This window comes from Callorhinus ursinus, unplaced genomic scaffold (genome assembly GCF_003265705.2).
Source record: "Callorhinus ursinus isolate GAN/ISIS: 27379988/994484 unplaced genomic scaffold, GSC_fseal_2.0 scaffold78, whole genome shotgun sequence".
NCBI lineage: Eukaryota > Metazoa > Chordata > Mammalia > Carnivora > Otariidae > Callorhinus > Callorhinus ursinus.
Window position 1 is genome coordinate 68970 of NW_027397140.1, and position 21363 is coordinate 90332.

Sequence of the window (21363 nt, forward strand, 5' to 3'; positions counted from 1 at the left end):
TTTTGTATCTTTGCAGTGCTAGAGAATTCTTTAATATTTTTGTTATATTTACATTTAGTTTCAGTTTGTATTTTCTGCTTTTCAATTCTGTCAATTCTGTATTAGGAAGCTGTGTACTATAAATTTTTTGCTTGTAGTACATTTATTTACCTTATATGTGGTTTTAAAAAGTATAAGCCATGATTCTATATTCATTCTGTAGAAATTAATGCTTACATTATTTACTTTGAGTATAAAACTTTGCTTTATTTTTCTTATATTAAGTATACTATTTAAAAGTCATAAAATAAATATTTTAGTGAAGGAATATGTATTTGAATGTTCCTAGAACACTTCAAATTTTGCGGTTTGCTTCTTTTATAGAGCTGTTTACGATCAGTGCTAGAACAAATAGCAGCATATGGCCAGGTTGTGTTTCGACTCCAGGAGTTCATCGATGAAGTAATGGGGCACAGCTCCGAAGGCGTGTTACCTGGAAATGGTTCTCTTCCTAAGAAGTTGACTGAAGCTCCCTTTAGGACATACCAGGCTTTCATGTGGGCCCTATACAAATACTTCATTAGTTTCAAAAAGGAACTTACTGACATTGAGAAGTACATCATCAATAATGGTATTTAAATCTCCTTCCCTTTTACTCATAACACACATAAGTCATATTTTGAATGTCATCTATGTTATTAATTGATACAACATGAAAAATAAGTAATATACATGATCATTTTAAATCATTTTAAATTTGTATTTTAAACCATTCATTCTCTAAAAATCCAAATTGTACGGAAAGTTTACAGTGAAAATTTTTCTTCCTGTGCTAGTTCTCCAGCCAAGTACTCAGTTCCTCTCCCCAGAAACAACCAAGTCATAAGTTTCTTTTGCATCCTTCCAGAAATAATTTAAACATATGCAAGCAATGCATATTCATATATACATACCTAGAAGTCTGTTTACTTCTCCAAATTATTTTATAATTTAAATTTTGAGGATTATACCATACAAAAATGTAAAGAGCCTCCTCCTTTTTTACAAGTATTTAATTCTGTGAATATATCATAGACCAATCCTCTTTGGATGAACATTTAAGTTGTTTCTGATCTTCAGTTGCCAACAGTGATATAGTGTACACAGCAAGTTATAGCATAAATTCTTTTTCTGTCAATATATTTTATTTTTTTTATTTTTTTTATTTTTTTATTATGTTATGTTAGTCACCATACAACACTTCATTAATTTTTGGTGTAGTGTTCCATGATTCATTATTTATGTATAACACCCATTGCTCCATGCAGTACATGCCCTCCTTAATACCCATCACCGGGCTAACCCCTCCCCCTGCCCCCTCACTCTAAAACCCTCAGATTGTTTCCCGGAGTCCATAGTCTCTCATGGATCGTCTCCCCTGCCAATTCCCCCGCTTCAATTTTCCCTTCCTTCTTCTAATGTCCTCCATGCTATTCCTTATATTGCACATACAGGTGAAACCATACGATAATTGACTTTCTCTGCTTGATTTATTTTGCTTAGCATAATCCCCTCCGATTCCATCCATGTCGATGCACATGATGGGTATTTATCCGTTCTGATGACTGAGTAATATTCCATTCTATATATGTACCACATCTTCTTTATCCATTCGTCTGTGGAAGGGCATCTCGGCTCTTTCCACAGTTCGGCTATTGCGGACATTGCTGCTGTGAACATTGGGGTGCATGTGCCCCTTCTTTTCACAATATCTGTATCTTTGGGGTAAATACCCAGTAGTGCAATTGTTGAGCCATAGGGTAGCCCTCTTTTTAAATTTTTGAGGAACTTCCATACTGTTTTCCAAAGTGCTTATACAAGCTGGGATTCCCACCAACAGTGTAAGAGAGTTCCCCTTTCTCCACACCCTCTCCAACATTTCTTGTTTCCTGCCTTGTTAATTTTGTCATTCTAACTGGTGTAAGGTGGTATCTCAATGTGGTTTTGATTTCAATTTCCCTGATGGCTAATGATGTTGAACATTTTTCATGTGTCTGTTAGACATTTGTATGTCTTTGGAGAAGTTCACGCCTTCTGCCCATTTTTTGATATGATTATTTTTTTGGGTGTTGAGTTTGAGAAGTTCTTTATAGATCTTGGATACCAGCTTTTTATCTATAGTGTCATTTGCAAATATCTTCTCCCATTACATGGGTTACCTCTTAGTGTTCTTGACTGTTTCCTTTGCTGTGTAGAAGTTTTTTATCTTGATGAAGTCCCAAAAGTTCATTTTCAATTTTGTTTCCCTTGCCTTTGGAGACATATCTTGAAAGAAGTTGCTGTGCCCAGTGTTGGAAAGGATACTGCTATGTTCTCCTCTAGGATTTTGATGGATTCGTGTCTCACACTGAGGTCTTTCATCCATTTAGAGTTTATCTTTGTGTATGCTCTACGAGAATGGTCGAGTTTCATTCTTTTGTATGTAATGGTCCCATTTGCCCAGCACCATTTACTGAAGAGACTGTCTTTTTTCCATTGGGTATTTTCTCCTGCTTTATTGAAGATTAGTTAACCATGACTATAGAGTTGAGGGTCCATATCTGGAGTCTCTATTCCGTTCCGTTGATCTATGTGTCTTTTTTTTTGCCAGTACCATGCTGACTTGGTGATCACAGCTTTGTAATATACCTTGAAATCAAGCAACTTGATGCCCCCAGCTTTGGTTTTCTTTTTCAACATTTCCTTGGCAACTCGGGGTCTTTTCTGGTTCCATACAAATGTTAGAATTGTTTGTTCCAGCCGCTGGTATTTTCTTTACAGTGCCATTGAAGGTATACATTGCTCTAGACAGAATACACATTTTTTTTTTAAATTTATTCATTCGAGACACAGAGATACAGAGAGAGAAAGAGCCCCAACAGGGGGAGAAGCAGAGGGAGGGGGAGAAGCAGACTCCCCGCTGAGCTGGGAGCCCAATGCAGGGCTGGATCCCAGGACCCTAGGATCATGACCTGACTCTCAGACGCTTAACCATCTGAGCCACCCAGGCACCCCCAGAATACACATTTTAACAAAGTTTATTCTTCTGATCCATGAACATGGAGTGTTTTTCCATCTTTTTGTGTTTTCTTCAGTTTCTTTCATAAGTGTTCTGTAGTTTCTAGAGTATAGATCCTTTACCTCTTTGGTTAGGTTTATTCCACGGAATCTTACGGTTTTTGGTGCTATTGTAAATGGAATCGATTCCCTAATATCTCTTTCTACAGTTACATTGTTCGTGTAGAGGAAAGCAACTGATTTCTGTGCATTGATTTTGTATCCTGCCACATTACTGAATTCCTGTATGAATTCTAGTATTTGCAGGTGGAGTCTTTTGGATTTTCCACATTAAGTATCATGTCATCTGTGAAGAGAGAGAGTTTGACTTCTACTTTGCCAATTTGAATACCTTTTATTTCTTTCTATGGTCTGATTGCTGTTGCTAGGACTTCTAGTACTATGTTGAACAATAGTGGCCATAGGGATCCTTGTCATGTTCCTGATCTTAAGGGAAAGGCTCTCAGTTTTTCCCCATTGAGGAAATGGGGATTTGCTGTGGGCTTTTCATAGATGGATTTTATGAACTTGAGGAATGTTCCCTCTATCCCTATACTCTGAAGAGTTTTAATCAGGAAAGGATGCTGTATTTTGTCAAATGCTTTTTCTGCATCAATTGAGAGGACCATGTGGTTCTTGTCTCTTTTATTAATGTGTTCTATCACGTTGATTGATTTGTGAGTGTTGAACCACCCTTGCATCCCAGGGATAAATCCCACCTGGTCATGATGGATAATCCTTTTAATGTACTGTTGGATCCTATTAGCAGGATCATCTTGAGAATTTTGGCATCCATATTCATCAGGGATATTGGCCTGTAATTCTCCTTTTAGATGAAGTCTTTGCCTGGTTTGGGGATCAAGGTAATGCTGGCCTCAGAGAATGAGTTTGGAAGTTTTCCTTCTGTTTCTGTTTTTTGAAACAGCATCAGTAGAATAGGTATTATTTCTTCTTTGAATGTTTGGTAGGATTCCCCAGGGAATCCATCAGGCCCTGGACTCTTGTTTTTTGGGAGGTTTTTGAACACTGCTTCAATTTTGTCACTGGTTATTGCTCGTCTATTCAGGTTGTCAATTTCTTCCTGTTTCAGTCTTGGCAGTTTATAGGTTTCCAGGAAGGCATCCATTTCTTCCAGGTTGCTTAATTTATTGGCGTACAGTTGTTGATAATAATTTCTAATAATTGTTTCTATTTCCTTGGTGTTAGTCATGATCTCTCCCCCTTCATTCATAATTTTATTAATTTGGGTCCTTTCCCTTTTCCTTTCCCTTTGGATAAGTCTGGCCAGTGATTTATCGACTCATTAATTCTTTCATAGAACCAGCTTCTAGTTTCGTTGATCTGATCTACTGTATTTCTAGTTTCTAATTCATTGATTTCTGCTCTAATCTTAATTATTTCTCTTCTCCTGCTTGGCTTAGGCTTTATTTATTGTTCTTTCTCCAGTTCTTTAAGGTGTAAAGTTAATTTGTGTATTTGGGATTTTTCTATTTTTTTGAGTGAGGCTTGGATGGCTATGTTTTTCCCCCTTAGGACCGCCTCTGCAGTATGCCATAGCGTTTGGACTGATGTGTTTTCGTTCTCATTGGTTTCCATTAATTCTTTGAGTTCTTCAATTTCCTGGTTGATCCAATCATTCTTAAGCTGCATGGTCTTTAGCTTCATGTTTGAATTTCTTCCAAATTTTTTCTTGTGATTGAGTTCCAGTTTCAAAGCATTTGTGGTCTGAGAATATGCAGGGGGTAATCTCAGTCTTTTGGTATCAGTTGAGACCTGATTTATGACCCAGTATGTGGTCTATTCTGGAGAAAGTTCCATGTGCACTCGTGAAGAATGAGTATTCTGTTGTTTTAGGGTGGAATGTTCTATATATATCTATGAGGTCCATCTAGCCCAGTGTGTCATTCAAAGGTCTTTCTTCTTTGTTGATCTTCTGCTTAGATGATCTGTCTGTAGCTGAGAGTGGAGTGTTGAGGTCTCCTACTATTAAAGTACTATCAATGGGATTCTTTATTTTGGTTAACAATTGGCTTATATAGTTGGCTGCTACCATGTTGGGGGGGGTAGATATTTACAATTAGTAGATCTTCTTGTTGGATAGACCCTTTAAGAATGATACAGTGTCCTTCTGTATCTCTTACTGCAGTTTTTAGCTTAAAATCTAATTTGTCTGATACGAGAATTATTACCCCAGCTTTCTTTTGAGGTCTGTTGGCATGAAAAATGGTTCTCCGTCCCCTCACTTTCAGTCCAGATGTATCTTTAGGTTCAAAGTGGGTCTCTTGTAGACAGCATATGGATGGGCATATCTTTTTATCCAATCTGCAACCCTGTGCCATTTCACGGGAGCATTTAGGGCATTCATGTTGAGAGTGATTATTGAAAGATACAATTTTGTCATCATGTCGCCTGTGAAGACCTTGTTTCTATAGATTGTCTCTGTAAATTTCTGGTCTATATTAGTCTTGGTGTCTTTCTTCTTTTATAGAACCCTCCTTAATATTTCTTGCAGGGCCCGCTTGGTGGTCACATATTCTTTCAGTTTCTGCCGGTCTTGGAAGCTCCTTGTCTCTCCAGCCATTCTGAATGACAGCCTTGCTGGATAAAGTATCCTTGGCTGCATGTTCTTCTCATTTAGTACCCTGAATATGCCTTGCCAGCCCTTTCTGGCTTGCCAGGTCTCTGTGGACAGGTCTGACATTACTCTGACGTTACACTGATGTTCCTCCCTCTGTACATAAGAAATCTCTTTCCCCTAGCCGCTTTCAAGATTGTTTCCTTGGATCTAAGATTTGCAAATTGTACAATTATATGTTGGGCAGTCGGTCTGTTCTCATTCATCTTGGGAGGGGTCCTCTCTGCCTCTTGGACATGAATGCTTGTTTCCTTCCCCAGATTAGGGAAATACTCATCTATGATTTGCTCAAATATTTTTTCTAGACCTCTGTCTCTCTGCACCCCCTCAGGGATCCCAATAATTCTGACATGGAGCGTTTCATAGTGTCATTAATCTCTCTCAGTCTGATCTCTTGGGCTTAAACTGTTTTTCCCATGCCTCCTCGGTTTCCTTCTTTTTTATCATCTTATCCTCTAGCCCACTAATTTGTTCTTCTGCCTTGGGTTACCCTGGCAGTCAGAGTATCCAGTTTAGACTGCATTTCATTTGTAGCATTTTCAAGTTCGGCCTGATTAGATCTCATTTCTGCACTTAGAGATTCTATATTGTTGCTAATATTTTTCTCAAGCCTAGATATTGACTTCGTAATTGTTACTCTGAAGTCAGTTTCTGACATCTTGTTTATATCCATATCCATTAGTTCTGTGGCAGAGGTCTGTAGTCTCTGATCCTTTTCTTCATTGGGGGTTCCTCCTCTTAGTCATTCTGGTGGGGACTGGTTGAGGGAATGTATAGAGTCCAAAGTATTAACCACGACCCAAGCAAGATGCACCTGTTTTATAGGGACCTTAGGATTGTCGTCCTCTTGTTCTTCCAGGATGTCTTCTGGGGGAGGGGTTTGCCGCACTGTTACTCAGAGAACCCTGCTTAGGCAGAGTTGCCCTGCCCTCTGTTGGGGGATAGAAGGGGCCTCAGTGAAAACTGGTTTTGGGGGGATGTTGTTCTCTGGTGGCTTTCCCTGGAGGCTTTCCACGTCTCTTCTGAGAGTCAGAGCAGAAGTGACCACATCCAAACCTCTCTGTCTCAGAACAGAGAAAAATCGCAGTCTGACCTTCACTGAGCTCTGCAGTCCACATTGTCTCCGTTTCTGTCTGCACTGCTAAAAACCACAGCCTCTCCAGTTGTGCACCCCACAGCAACACTCCCAGCAGTGGAACCCAGGTCCGGCCTGTTTCTGCCCTTTTTGCTTATAAAGCTTTGGGCCACCGGGGTGCCTGGGTGGCTCAGTTGTTAAGCGTCTGCCTTCAGCTCAAGTCATGATCTCAGGGTCCTGGGATCGAGCCCCATATTGGGCAACCTGCTCAGCGGGAAGCCTGCTTCTCCTTCTCCCACTTCCCCTGCTTGTGTTCCTGCTCTCACTGTGTCTCTCTCTGGCAAATAAATAAATAAATCTTTAAATAAATAAATAAATAAAACTTCGGGCCACCCCCAGTCCATGTCCGCACACCTGCAGCTCCTGGATCCTGTCTGGGGACTGCACTAAGGTCCTTTCCCCACCTCTATCAGTCTCCAAGTCTGTGCCTTGTCCCCAGTGCAGGACGCTTTTGTGCTCCAGTGTTATATCATGTTCCCGGCGCCAGCTTATGGCAGCTCCCTCCCCCTTCTGTTTATCTTCCAATATCTGCACACAGAATCACAGCTCCCGGTTTCTTACCTCTAGACTGTGGGAGATATTTCTGTTTGTAGAGATCTAGATTTATATTCTTACGTCTCAGGCTGATTTCGTGGGTGTTCAGAATGGTATGGTAGATATCCAGCTAAATTCAAGGGATCGGTTGAAATAGGGTCCCCTACCTCTCGCCATCTTTTCCCATCCCTGTAGCATAAATTCTTAATGGAATTCCTAGGTTAAAGAGTATGTAATGGCATGTGTGACTTTGATACATATTACTACATGGTTCTCCATAGAGAATAGTTGCCAGCAATGTATATGAATACCTGTTTCCTCACACTCTTGCCAACAGTGTGTTATCAACAGTGTGTTATCAAACAGGTATAAAATGGTAACCAGTGTCAGCTTCTGCCTGCCCTCTACTTTCATTTCAACTACTACAAAAAACAGTACCCAGAAGTCCCGGGTTCCCATCACCCAACTTCCCCCAATAATTCCCACCTTAACATAATTATATTATGTTATCCAAACTAGGAAATTGACATTGGCACAATACATTAATTGATCTGGAGACCTGACATGAGTTTCACCAGTTTTGCAGGTACTTGCTATTTTGTGGGGAGGGGAGTAATATCTTCATGTATAGTTATACTTTATCACAGGTATATATTTGTATATTCGTGTATTCACTTCCATCTTCAGGATACAGAGTTCTGCCATCCCCATGAAAAAACTTGTTCTTTGTAGTAACCACCCCCTCACTAATAGAGTAGCCCCCTGAAGTCTGTTTTTTATTTGCCGGGTATAGTTTTAATTTTTCTTTTATAATTGAGGTCAAGTATCTCTATATGTTTAAGAATCACTTTTATTTTCTTTCCCCTTAACTGTCAGTTCTTTTATACATTATTTGTCTTCTGAGCTGTTTTTTTCTTTCTTTAGGGAAATTAGCTCCTTATGATGTGAGATTAAAACCCACCACCCTCCAGTTTGCCATGCCTTTCCATAAGTGACTTAGCATTTATATCACATTCTCAGTGCAGATATTCTTCCTTGCTAATGACTTTGATTTCTTAATATTTTGCAGACACTACGATAACTCTTGCCATAGTCGTGGACAAGTTGTCACCTCGACTGGCTCAGCTCAAAGTTCTGCATAAAGTATTTAGTACTGGAGTAGCAGAAGTTCCACCTGACACTCGAAATGTTGTTCGGGCATCTCACCTACTCAACACACTGTACAAGGCCATTCTTGAATATGACAATGTTGGAGAAGCCTCTGAGCAAACGGTATGTAAGACCTTTGTCCTAAGTTGTATGATTCCATTCTGTTCAGCCAAAGGAGTGGTAGATAGCCTGTTATAGCTCTTTGTAAAAATAGTGCTTAAATCACACTGTGTCAGACAGCTGTTCAGAGTTTTTAAATTAGCTTCTAAATTCAAGGCTACAGGAAACTGGCTTGGCTTTAATCACAGAGATCATGGGGAGGATGCAGCAAGGACAAAACAAAACATAAAAGCAAGATGTGAAAAATACCTAGCTGACTTCTATAGATATTTGCAATAACTCTTTTTTCAATAAAAATACAAATCTATTATATAAGGTATCTAGAGTAGTCAAATTCATAGAAACAGAAAGTAGAATGATGCTGCCACAGACTGGGAAGAGGAGAAAGGGGAAGATGTTTAATAGGTACAGTTTCAGTTTTGCAGCATAATGCCAGAGATCTGTTTTCACAATAATATAAATATACTTAACACTACTGAATTGTACACTTAAAAATGCTTAATATAGTATATTTTTGTGTTACCTTTTTTTTGCCACAATTTAAAAAAATAACAAGAGACTGGAATCTAGAAACTAGAATCTAGAAAGCTGCATATTTGTTTGGATACACATTATGGGTGTGTTTCCTAGTTTGTTCATGCAATTTTGTTTTCCCACCATTTTGGTACTGCATTTCAGTATAAAACAGGTTGATTTCTTTCAGCTATGCAGTTTTTTTCCTACCGGGACCTATAGAATGAAATCATTTCCTCATTCTTAATGGACATTTTGTTAATAGCATGCTTTAGATAGGATAGCTGTATCTCAGTTTCTACTATCCAGCTTAGAACTGTTGTCCCTCTTTAACTTTCACTCTCAAGAGAGTCCTTGTATGGACTACAGACAATGTGGTCATTTCATATTTAGGTGAGTTTTCATAAGGATTTTATAGAGTATGTTTTGGATTTTTAATTTCTTTGTGTCAAAAAACAGAAATCCGATCACCTTTTAAAAGGTGTTTCAGAGGGGCGCCTGGGTGGCTCAGTTGGTTAAACATCTCACTTGATTTTGGCTCATGTCATAACCTCAGGGTTGTGAGATCAAGCCCCCTGCTTAATATTCTCTCTCCCTCTCTGCACCCCCTGCCTCATGCACATGCTCTCTCTCTTTCTCTCCCTCTCTTAAAAAAAAACAACAAAGAACGTGTATCAGAAATGTTTAAACCTCATTTTATCCATAGACAAGGGAGTTCCAAGAATTGACTATGCACACTCTGTCCTCAGGTCTCACTGCTGTTCTCTCTCTGGGTGGAAACAGTGCGACCCTACCTGCAGATTGTGGATGAGTGGATCGTGCATGGGCACCTCTGTGACTGCGCTAGGGAGTTCATCATTCAGAGGTCGGGTCCCACACACAGATTGGGAAATATGGGGCGCTGCTTGTACCTCTCTTCTCTCACAGGAAAATCACGTACTTTTGTTAGTTCAGGTGATACTGAGGGAGACCAGTGTGAGTGACAAAGCTGTGTTTTTACCATAAACAAGTTATTTTGCATTTTTATAGGAGATGTCAGGTACCAAAAAAATGTTTCCAAGTTTTATTATGTCAGTTTACAGCTTTTCCTAGCAAATTCTGTTTTTTAAATGGTAGTGTGTTTATGGTTGGCTGGTAGTATAAAAGGCATATTGCTTCCCATAAAATGAATTTAGGTGATATCAAATGGCTTCAACTAATTCCCATTATAAGTTATCAATAGGATAAAAATATGAAAATTTTATAAAATATTCCTCTAATATATTTATTTATTCAAATTAGCTAGGTTTTTTATTAACCTTCTTAGTATAGTATTTAATAAAACAATTAGGGAAAATCATAATTCACTTACTATGATTTCCCCTTCAGTTAACTGATTTTTCTGAACAGAATCATACAAACTGCAACACAGAACTCTCTTAACTCGGTTTTCAGTTATGCACTCTGTTTAGATGTATGGTTTTTATGGATAGTTATCCATTTAACTCATCGGGAAGGAGAACATTAAGTCCTTACAGTTCTGAAAGGATAACCCTGTTTACACAGTGCTCATATAAATTAGCAGGCCTTCTCTAACTTAATCATGTCTGTCGTTACATTGTTTTTCATTGATCTTGCATGATAATTTTTGTGAAAATGGGATTCTGGTTGTTCTTAAAGGGTGATGAGTGAGGGGCGCCTGGGTGGCTCAGTCATTAAGCGTCTGCCTTCGGCTCAGGTCATTATCCCAGGGTCCTGGGATCGAGCCCCGCATCAGGCTCCCTGCTCAGCGGGAAGCCTGCTTCTCCCTCTCCCACTCCCCCTGCTTGTGTTCCCTCTCTCGCTATGTCTCTCTCTGTCAAATAAATCAATAAAATCTTTAAAAAAAAAAAAGTGATGCGTGACCATTGTTTCACTGTTAAAAGCAGTCCAGTTAAGAATCTATGTGGAGGGACGCCTGGGTGGCTCAGTTGGTTAAGCATCTGCCTTTGGCTCAGGTCATGATCCCAGGGTCCTGGGATCGAGTCCCGAGTCTGGCTCTCTGCTCAGCAGGAGTCTACTTCTCCCTCTGCCTGCTGCTCCCCCTGCTTGTGCTCGCTTGCTCTCTGACAAATAAATAAAATCTTAAAAAAAAAATCTATGTTGAGGGCCACCTGGGTGTCTCAGTCTGTCAAGTGTCCAACCAACTCTTGATTTCCGCTCAGGTCTTGATCTCAGGATCTTGAGTTCAAGCCCCATGTTGGGCTGGACATACTGGGTGTGGAGCCTACATTAAAAAAAAAAAATTATATAGAAAAGAAGATGCAGAAGTCTGGAGATTACTTTTATAGGAAATGGCAAATAGGTAAATTTTTATTCTACCTCTAAAGAGAACCAAAGTGATCATATTTTGTTTAATTCCAATTCAAAAACGTCCTACTTAAATTTTACCTGTGCCATTCAGAGTATTTAACCACTTTTCTGTGTTAAACTGAAGTCAAATAAAAAGTCTGCCCCATTTTGCCTGAAGATTGCTTCATTTTACTAGTAATTGATATTACTGTGTTTTGGAATGTCTGTACAATATGCCTAAGCTAGAACAGATATATTGTTTTTACTGCAGAAAAGTTGAAATTTAAAATTCTTTTGAATCTCTATAGAAACAAAAATGTTCCAGTAAATCACAGAGACTTTTGGTATGCAACTTATACACTATACAGCGTATCGGAAAAGACAGAAAATGAAGAAAAAATGAGTGATAATGCTAGTGCAAGTTCTGGCAGTGACCAGGGGCCCTCCAGCAGGCAGCATACCATGGTGTCCTTCCTCAAACCTGTCCTTAAGCAGATAATTATGGCTGGCAAGTCAATGCAGCTGCTGAAGAACCTGCAGTGTGTGGAGAGCACCACATCCCAGGACACAGCCAGAGGTAGCAGGTTCCTTCTTTATGTATCCTTCAGCATTCAGGCAACTGTTCTCTTTACTCTTGTCATCCTGAGATAGATAGTAATTATTTTGTAGTTTGAAAATTATCAAAGCCTTTTATTTTTGTGGAAATTATCACCTTGATCAAATTACTGCTCCTGATTGAAAAGATTGTCCTCCCTGGAAACTTTTAGCACTGTGTTTCAAAGGCAATGATAGCAGTGATAATAAGTTCCACATGCTTTTTCCTTTGTCTTGATTCCTTAAAACTAGTCCTTTAAAAAATAATTTTCTGGCATTTCTTAATGTAGTGTGGCATTTAGCTGTTGAGGACCATAAATATAAACCCTCGTAGATAGGAATTTGTTGGTTTAGCAATTCAGACTTGATCATAGATTTTGAGAAAATCTTGATATGATTTATGGCCTTTTTTGATATAATTTAAGTAATATACTTCAAGTTTTATCAACTGACTAAAAAGACTTGAAAGGTATATATGTGACCTTAATTATTTGTTTGTAAATCACCTTAATGTTACATTACTTTGTGTTATTGTATTTAAATAATACTTTCACTTTGCAGAATATTTACTTTTTGACTGAATAATAAAATGTAACAAGCTTCCAGGGCCACTGTCAGAAGTGTTTTCCCCAGTGAAATGTGCTATCCACTATGGTGATAACTTTTAAGCATCCTGCTTACGGTATTACTCTGTTCAGAAAAAATTAGCTTATACTTTGAATGTTTATGAACTTGACAGTTGTCTAACAAGATATAAAATTATTTAGTTGTAGTGTACTATAGAAGTAAAGAAACAGGAATAGACTCTCATAGGCCAAAGGAAAAATACCAGGCTATATTAAGATAAAACTACTTAATATTTCTTGATGTTACTATTATTTACCAGAACATAATTCACTGTACATATTTCTTTATGTTTCAGATGCAGAAAGAAAAAGCTTGTATACCCTGTTTCTGGAATCTGTGCAGTCGCGTCTTCGACATGGAGATTCCACTGCACAGGTCTTCACTGAGCAGCAGGTGACCAAAGAGAACCTAATTAAGATGCAGTCCATTGCTGAAAGGCATCTTGAACTGGATGATGTTCATGATCCACTCCTAGCAATTAACTTTGCAAGGTGATACATACCTGCAAGATTTTGGATGATTGAAATAGCAGAATCTGTGCAGTTACTATTTAGTAACCGTTTATTTTTGCCAGGTAGGGCTTTCCACCCTTAAAACTAAAAACCTTTGTAGTTTATCCTTTCTAATGAATTGCAAGAAGACATTGCATTCGATTTGGCCTCCTTGTTTGTTAAAGCCCACAGGCTTTCATGTGCTCTGTATCCATTGGGAGTTGCCGTTACTCATACAGAAGATATTTCTGAAAGTCTGGGTCATGTGCAGGCATAGATACACATAAACATGCGCATGCGTGCACGCACACACACTCACCCTGCTTAAAATGCATCTGGGCTCTTAGGCACTATGAAGTAAGTCATTAATACCCACACAGCCACCCTATTGTCTAATGGCCACTATTCACTGCCTGAGGCCCACTGGCTAAAAAGACCTACTCAGTACTTGACCCCTAAGGCAGAAGTGGCTGAAAAACTTTCACTGAAGGATATTTTGGGGGGAAGAGTTTCTTTCTGTAATAGGTGGTAATTTTAAGACTAAATGTAAAAATAGGACTCTGAAGTTTTGATTAAGGGAATTCTGTTGACAGCAGCTCATAAAAAAGATACATTTTTATCTTAAAGGTTGTATTTGGAACAGAGTGACTTTCATGAGAAGTTTGCTGGTGGAGATATATGTGTGGATAGATCATCAGAATCTGTGACCTGCCAGACTTTTGAGTTAACACTGAGATCTTGCCTCTATCTTCATATTGATAAGCAATATCTAGAGTGCTGTGGAAACCTCATGCGAACTCTAAAAAAAGATTACAGGTATAAGGGAGTAGTTTAGTTTTGGAAGTAGTCAGTAGTTTATTGTACTTTAAGAACAGTTGAAATTATCTTAAACCTGTATTTCAAGTTAATTATTAATTTTAACAGAGTAGGAAATGGGTATTTGGTAAACAGTTTTCTTTTGAGAGAATGAACTATCAGTGTTTCACATTATTATATTGCAAAATTTAATCCTTTGTATCTAAGACTCTGTCCTGAAAGAAATACATAAAAAGCGTGTTGCACAAAAATACCCATCAGAAAGTTTGCTGTCAGAGGGAAGAACATGAAATTACTTAGTAATGAATGATTGGTTCTTTAAGTAACGGCATATCCATGTCATGTATGAATTTTATAAAGTTCATACAAATTATGTTTATCCAGAATTTTAAATAATGTAAAATGTTCTTAAAGCTTAAAAAGCAGGATATATAATATGCAAACTATATTTTTTTGATGCATAGAATAAAAGATGGGAAAGAAATACCCCAAATATTAACAGTAGAAATTCACTATGAATAGCAGGATTTGGACTAACTAGTTTGTTACACTTTGACTTTTCCCATCTTTCTACAATGTTATAGAAAAGTAATTTCTTTCTTTCTATTAAAGGCAACCATATACTATTTTTGTTATTTTAAAAGTCTTTAAAATGTGTTAATGTTCCTGTTTTTTAGTAAATGTAGAATGTAAACCTGTTTCAAAATTAGTAGTGTACAAAAACTGGTACTGATCCAGAATTCTGTCTCATGAGTTTAAGATATTTCTGTCTCTTATTTTCTCTCCATTTAGGTTGGTTGAGTATTTGCAGGCCATGAGAAATTTTTTCTTAATGGAAGGTGGAGATACCATGTACGACTTCTATACATCAATTTTTGATAAAATAAGAGAAAAGGAAACCTGGCAGAATGTGTCTTTTCTTAATGTCCAGCTTCAAGAAGCAGTAGGACAACGTTATCCTGAAGATAGTTCACGGTAAAATATAGGAGGCACCTTTTTATTTTAAAATAATATAAAATAATCCATGTGTAACAACTCTTCTATGAATTTTTACATATATTATTTAATCCTCACACTAACCCTATGAGTTATAATAATATCATTTTTCATATTAGAAAACTGAGGCAGAAGATAACTGACTTGCCCACTAAGCAAGAGGAGATGATGAGATGGGGCCATATAGGCTGTCGGGGTTCATGGCTTCCTTCACAGGACTGGAGTCAGTGCTAGCCACTGGGTGTGGCACCTCTCTGCTCCACTGGCCTTGCCCTCCAGCTGGCCTCCTTACGTAGGAGTCTTAGGCGATATTCTGAGACAGAGCAGAACCCTCAGGGCCTGCTGAGGCCTGAGCTCCAGGCTTCACAGACCTTCACTTCCACCACGTGCTGTCACAGGTCAGCCCAGGTTCAGGGGTGGGAAATAGATTCCAGCACTTAATGGACAGAGTTGCATCTTTTCAAACTGTTATGTCATCCCTGGTGGTCTACTGGTTAGGATTTGGCTCTCTCAAGCTGTTATGTCAGCTTATCCCCAACTGTGGAGCTAATCAACCATGTCTCCCTGTCAGTCTGCCTGCTGAACATTCAACTCACCCAGGTCTGTGGGTTGGTACTACCAAATCTTTGTGAAGCAGAGACTCATCTTCTACACTGCTTGGCAATCCTTTTATCCTGTTCTGTGTCCCTGCTTGGCTCTCTTACTTGGCTCCCTTTCTCGGCTCCCATTCTCGGCTCCCTCAGTGGTCCTTCAAAAATGGTAGTCATAATGAGGGATAAAAGATGGCAGAGGAGTAGGGGACCCAATTTTAACCAGTCCCCTGAATTGAGCTGGATATCTACCAGAGCATTCTGAACACCCATGAAATCAGCCTGAGATTTAAGAAGATATATCTGGATCTCTACAAACAGAATTATCTCTGGCAGTTGGTCTTGAGGTATGAAGTGGGGAGCCATGATTCTGCAGGCAGATATCAGAAGATAAATGGAAGGGGGAGGGAGCTGCCATAGCACTGGAGCAGGGAATGTTTAATAACACAGTAGCGCAAAAGCCTCCTGCGCTGGGGAGACTGGTAGCAGTGGGGAAGGGACTTTAGGGCAGACCCACAGACTGAAACCTGGAGCTTCCAGGGCATGTGTGCGAACCGGGAGAGGCTGGTGATTTTAGAAGCGCGAAGGGCAGAGACGTGCCTAGACCTGGAAGCAAGGACCGGGAGTGCCTGCAGTGGGGCTCACAACCCAGAACGATGCGGTTTTTTAGCAGCACAGACAGAAGCAGAGACAATGTGGCCTAGAGAGATCAGTGAAGGTCAGACTGTGATCTCTCTGTTCCAAGACAGAGGTCTATATGCGGTCACTTCTGCTCTGACTCTTGGGGGGAGACGTAGAAAGCTGCCAGAGAACAAAAGCCCAAAAATCCTGGTTTTCAGTGAGCACATTCCCCTGCCCCCAGAGGGGGCAGGGCAACTCTGCCCAAACAGGGTTGCCTGAAGAACAGTGCAGCAAGCCCCTCTCCCAGAAGACAGGGTGGAAAAACAAGAGGACAACCCTAAGGTCCCTATAAAACAGGTGCATCTTCCTTGGGGTGTGGTAAATAATGTGGATTCTGTAAATTCCCTCAACTACGCCCCAACAAAATGACTAAGAGGAGGAACCCCCAATGAAGAAAAGGATCAGAGACTAGACCTCTGCCACAGAACTAGATGTCAGAAATTGACTTCAGAGCAACAATTATCAAAGCAATATCTGGCTTGAGAAAAAAATTAACAACAATATAAAATCTCTAAGTGCAGATATGAGATCTAATCAGACTGAACTTGAAAATGCTACGAATGAAATGCAGTCTAAACTGGATACTCTTGACAGCCAGGGTAAATGAGGCAGAAGAACGAATTAGTGGGCTAGAGGATAAGATGATAAAAAAGAAGGAAACCGAGGAGGCATGGGAAAAACAGTTTAAGCCCAAGAGATCAGACTGAGAGAGATTAATGACACTATGAAACGCTCCATGTCAGAGTTATTGGGATCCCTGAGGGGGTGCAGAGAGACAGAGGTCTAGAAAAAATATTTGAGCAAATCATAGATGAGAATTTCCCTAATCGGGAAGGAAACAAGCATTCGTGTCCAAGAGGCAGAGAGGACCCCTCCCAAGATGAATGAGAACAGACCGACTGCCCAACATATAATTGTACAATTTGCAAATCTTAGATCCAAGGAAATAATCTTGAAAGCGGCTAGGGGAAAGAGATTTCTTATGTACAGAGGGAGGAACATCAGTGTAACGTCAGAGTAATGTCAGACCTGTCCACAGAGACCTGGCAAGCCAGAAAGGGCTGGCAAGGCATATTCAGGGTACTAAATGAGAAGAACATGCAGCCAAGGATACTTTATCCAGCAAGGCTGTCATTCAGAATGGCTGGAGAGACAAGGAGCTTCCAAGACCGGCAGAAACTGAAAGAATATGTGACCACCAAGCGGGCCCTGCAAGAAATATTAAGGAGGGTTCTATAAAAGAAGAAAGACACCAAGACTAATATAGACCAGAAATTTACAGAGACAATCTATAGAAACAAGGTCTTCACAGGCGACATGATGACAAAATTGTATCTTTCAATAATCACTCTCAACATGAATGCCCTAAATGCTCCCGTGAAATGGCACAGGGTTGCAGATTGGATAAAAAGACATGCCCATCCATATGCTGTCTACAAGAGACCCACTTTGAACCTAAAGATACATCTGGACTGAAAGTGAGGGGACGGAGAACCATTTTTCATGCCAACAGACCTCAAAAGAAAGCTGGGGTAATAATTCTCGTATCAGACAAATTAGATTTTAAGCTAAAAACTGCAGTAAGAGATACAGAAGGACACTGTATCATTCTTAAAGGGTCTATCCAACAAGAAGATCTACTAATTGTAAATATCTACCCCCCCCAACATGGTAGCAGCCAACTATATAAGCCAATTGTTAACCAAAATAAAGAATCCCATTGATAGTACTTTAATAGTAGGAGACCTCAACACTCCACTCTCAGCTACAGACAGATCATCTAAGCAGAAGATCAACAAAGAAGAAAGACCTTTGAATGACACACTGAGCTAGATGGACCTCGTAAATATATACAGAACATTCCACCCTAAAACAACAGAATACTCATTCTTCTCGAGTGCACATGGAACTTTCTCCAGAATAGACCACATACTGGGTCACAAATCAGGTCTCAACTGATACCAAAAGACTGAGATTACCCCCTGCATATTCTCAGACCACAATGCTTTGAAACTGGAACTCAATCAGAAGAAAAAATTTGGAAGAAATTCAAACACTTGGAAGCTAAAGACCATGCAGCTTAAGAATGATTGGATCAACCAGGAAATTGAAGAAGAACTCAATTCATGGAAACCAATGAGAACGAAAACACATCGGTCCAAATGCTATGGCATACTGCAGAGGCGATCCTAAGGGGGAAATACATAGCCATCCAAGCCTCCCTCAAAAAAATAGAAAAATCCCAAATACACAACTTTACACCTTGAAGAACTGGAGAAAGAACAATAAGTAAAGCCTAAACCAAGCAGGAGAAGAGAAATAATTAAGATTAGAGCAGAAATCAATGAATTAGAAACCAGAAAAACAGTAGAAGAGATCAACAAAACTAGAAGTTTGTTCTTTAAAAGAATTAATGAGTCGATTAACCTCTGGCCAGATTTATCCAAAGGAAAAGAGAAAGGACACAAATTAATAAAATCATGAGTGAAAGGGGAGAGATCATGACTAACACCAAGGAAATAGAAATAATTATTAGAAATTATTAGCAACAGGTGCATGCCAATAAATTAAGCAACCTGGAAGAAATGGATGCCTTCCTGGAAACCTATAAACTGCCAAGACTGAAACAGGAAGAAATTGACAACCTGAATAGACCAATAACCAGTAACAAAATTGAAGCAGTGATCAAAAACCTCCCAAAAAACAAGAGTCCAGGGCCTGATGGATTCCCTGGGGAGTTCTACCAAACATTCAGAGAAGAAAAAATACCTCTTCTCAGAACTGAAGCTGTTTCAAAAAATAGAAGGAAAACTTCCAAACTCATTCTATGAGGCCAGCATTACCGTGATCCCAAAACCAGGCAAAGACCCCACCAAAAAGGAGAATTATAGGCCAGTATCCCTGATGAATATGGATGCCAAAATTCTCAAGAAGATCCTAGCTAATAGGATCCAACAGTACATTAAAAGGATTATATCCATCACAACCAGGTGGGATTTATCCCTGGGATGCAAGGATGGTTCAACACAAATCAATCAAAGTGATAGAACACATTATTAGAAGAGACAAGAACCACATGGTCCTCTCAATTGATGCAGAGAAAGCATTTGACAAAATACAGCATCCTTTCCTGATTAAAACTCTTCAGAGTATAGGGATAGAGGGAACATTCCTCAAGTTCATCAAATCCATCTGCAAAAAGCCCACAGTGAATATCATCCTCAATGGGGAAAAGCTGAGAGCCTTTCCCTGAAGATCAGGAACACGAGAAGGATGCCTATGGCCACTGTTGTTCAACATAGTACTAGAAGTCCTAGCAACAGCAATCAGACCACAAAAAGAAAAGGTATTCAAATTGACAAGAAGTCAAACTCTCTCTCTTCACAGATGACATGAAACTTTACGTGGAAAACCAAAAGACTCCACCCCCAAATTACTAGAACTCATAGAACAATTCAGTACAGGATACGAAATCAATGCACAGAAATCAGTTGCTTTCTGATTTCTTAATGTAACTGTAGAAAGAGAAATTAGGGAATTGATTCCATTTACAGTAACACCAAAAACGATAAGATATCTTAGAGTAAACCTAACCAAATAGGTAAAAGATCTATACTCTAGAAACTACAGAACACTCATGAAAGAAATTAAAGGAGACAAAAAAAGATGGAAAAGCATTCCATGCTCATGGATCAGAAAAATAAACATTGTTAAAATGTGTATTCTCTTGAGAGCAATCTATACTTTCAACACCATTGCGATCAAAATACCAATGGCATTTTTCAAAGTGCTAGAACAAACAATCCTAAAATTTGTATGGAACCAGAGAAGACCCCAAATCGCCAAGGAAATGTTGAAAAGGAAAAAGCTGGGGGCATCACGTTGCCTGACTTCAAGCTATATTACAAAGCTGTGATCACCACGACAGCGTGGTACTGATGCAAAAACAGACACATAGACCAACGGAACAGAATAGAGACTCCAGATATGGACCATCAACTCTATGGTCAACTAATCTTCAACAAAGCAGGAAAAAATATGCAATGGAAAAAAGACAGTCTCTTCAATAAATGGTGCTGGGAAAATTAGCTATATACAGAAGAATGAAACTAGACCATTCTCTTACACCATACACAAAGATAAACTCAAAATGGATGAAAGACCTCAATGTGAGACAGGAATCCATCAAAATCCTAGAGGAGAACATAGGTAGTAACCTTTTCGACATCAGCCACAGCAACTTCTTTCAAGACACATCTCCAAAGGCAAGGGAAACAAAAGCAAACAAACTTTTGGGACTTCAGGGTAAAAAGCTTCTGCACTGTAGAGGAAACAGCCAACAAAAGTAAGAGGCAACCCACGGACTCAAAGAAGATATTTGCAAATGACACTACAGATAAAGGGCTGGTATCCAAGATTTATAAAGACCTTCTTGAACTCAACACCCAAAAAACAAGTCAGTAAATGGACAGAAAACATGAACAGACACTTCTCCAAAGAAGACATACAAATGGCTAAAAGACACATGAAAAAAATGTTCAACATTATTAGCCATCAGGGAAATTCATATCAAAACCACATTGAGATACCACCTTACACCAGTTAGAATGGCAAAAATTGACAAGGCAAGAAACAACAAATGTTGGAGAGGTTGTAAAGAAAAGGGAACCCTCTTACACTGTTAGTGGGAATGCAAGTTGGTACACCCACTTTGGAAAACAGTGTGGAGGTTCCTCAAAAAGTTAAAGATAGAGCTACTCTATGACCCAGCAATTGCCCTACTTGGTATTTACCTCAAGGACACAGATGTAGTCAAAAGAAGGGCCATATGCACCCCAGTGTCCATAGCAGCAATGTCCACAATATCCAAACTGGAAGGAGCCAAGATGCCCTTCTACAGACGAATGGATAAAGAAGAGGTGGTCCATATATACAATGGAATATTACTCAGCCATCAGAAAGGATGAATACCCAACATTTGCATCAACATAGATGGGACCGGAGGAGATTATGCTAAGTGAAATAAGTCAAGCAGAGAAAGTCAATTATCATATGGTTTCACTTATTTGTGGATCATAAGGAATAGCATGGAGGACATTAGGAGAAGGAAGGGGAAAA

General features: G+C 39.2%; 1 protein-coding gene across 3 annotated transcripts in view; it reads left to right on the forward strand.

Moving 5' to 3' along the window:
* TUBGCP5 (tubulin gamma complex component 5) overlaps window positions 1-21363 on the forward strand; it is a 101917-nt gene that overhangs the window by 60372 nt on the left and 20182 nt on the right. For all 3 annotated transcript variants that reach the window (XM_025852095.2, XM_025852094.2, XM_025852096.2), the window contains exons 10-16: window positions 364-610; window positions 8428-8630; window positions 9890-10005; window positions 11759-12027; window positions 12967-13162; window positions 13790-13978; window positions 14771-14953. In XM_025852095.2, the coding sequence (XP_025707880.1) occupies window positions 364-610; window positions 8428-8630; window positions 9890-10005; window positions 11759-12027; window positions 12967-13162; window positions 13790-13978; window positions 14771-14953 (1403 nt within the window). The remainder of the gene's footprint in view (window positions 1-363; window positions 611-8427; window positions 8631-9889; window positions 10006-11758; window positions 12028-12966; window positions 13163-13789; window positions 13979-14770; window positions 14954-21363) is intronic.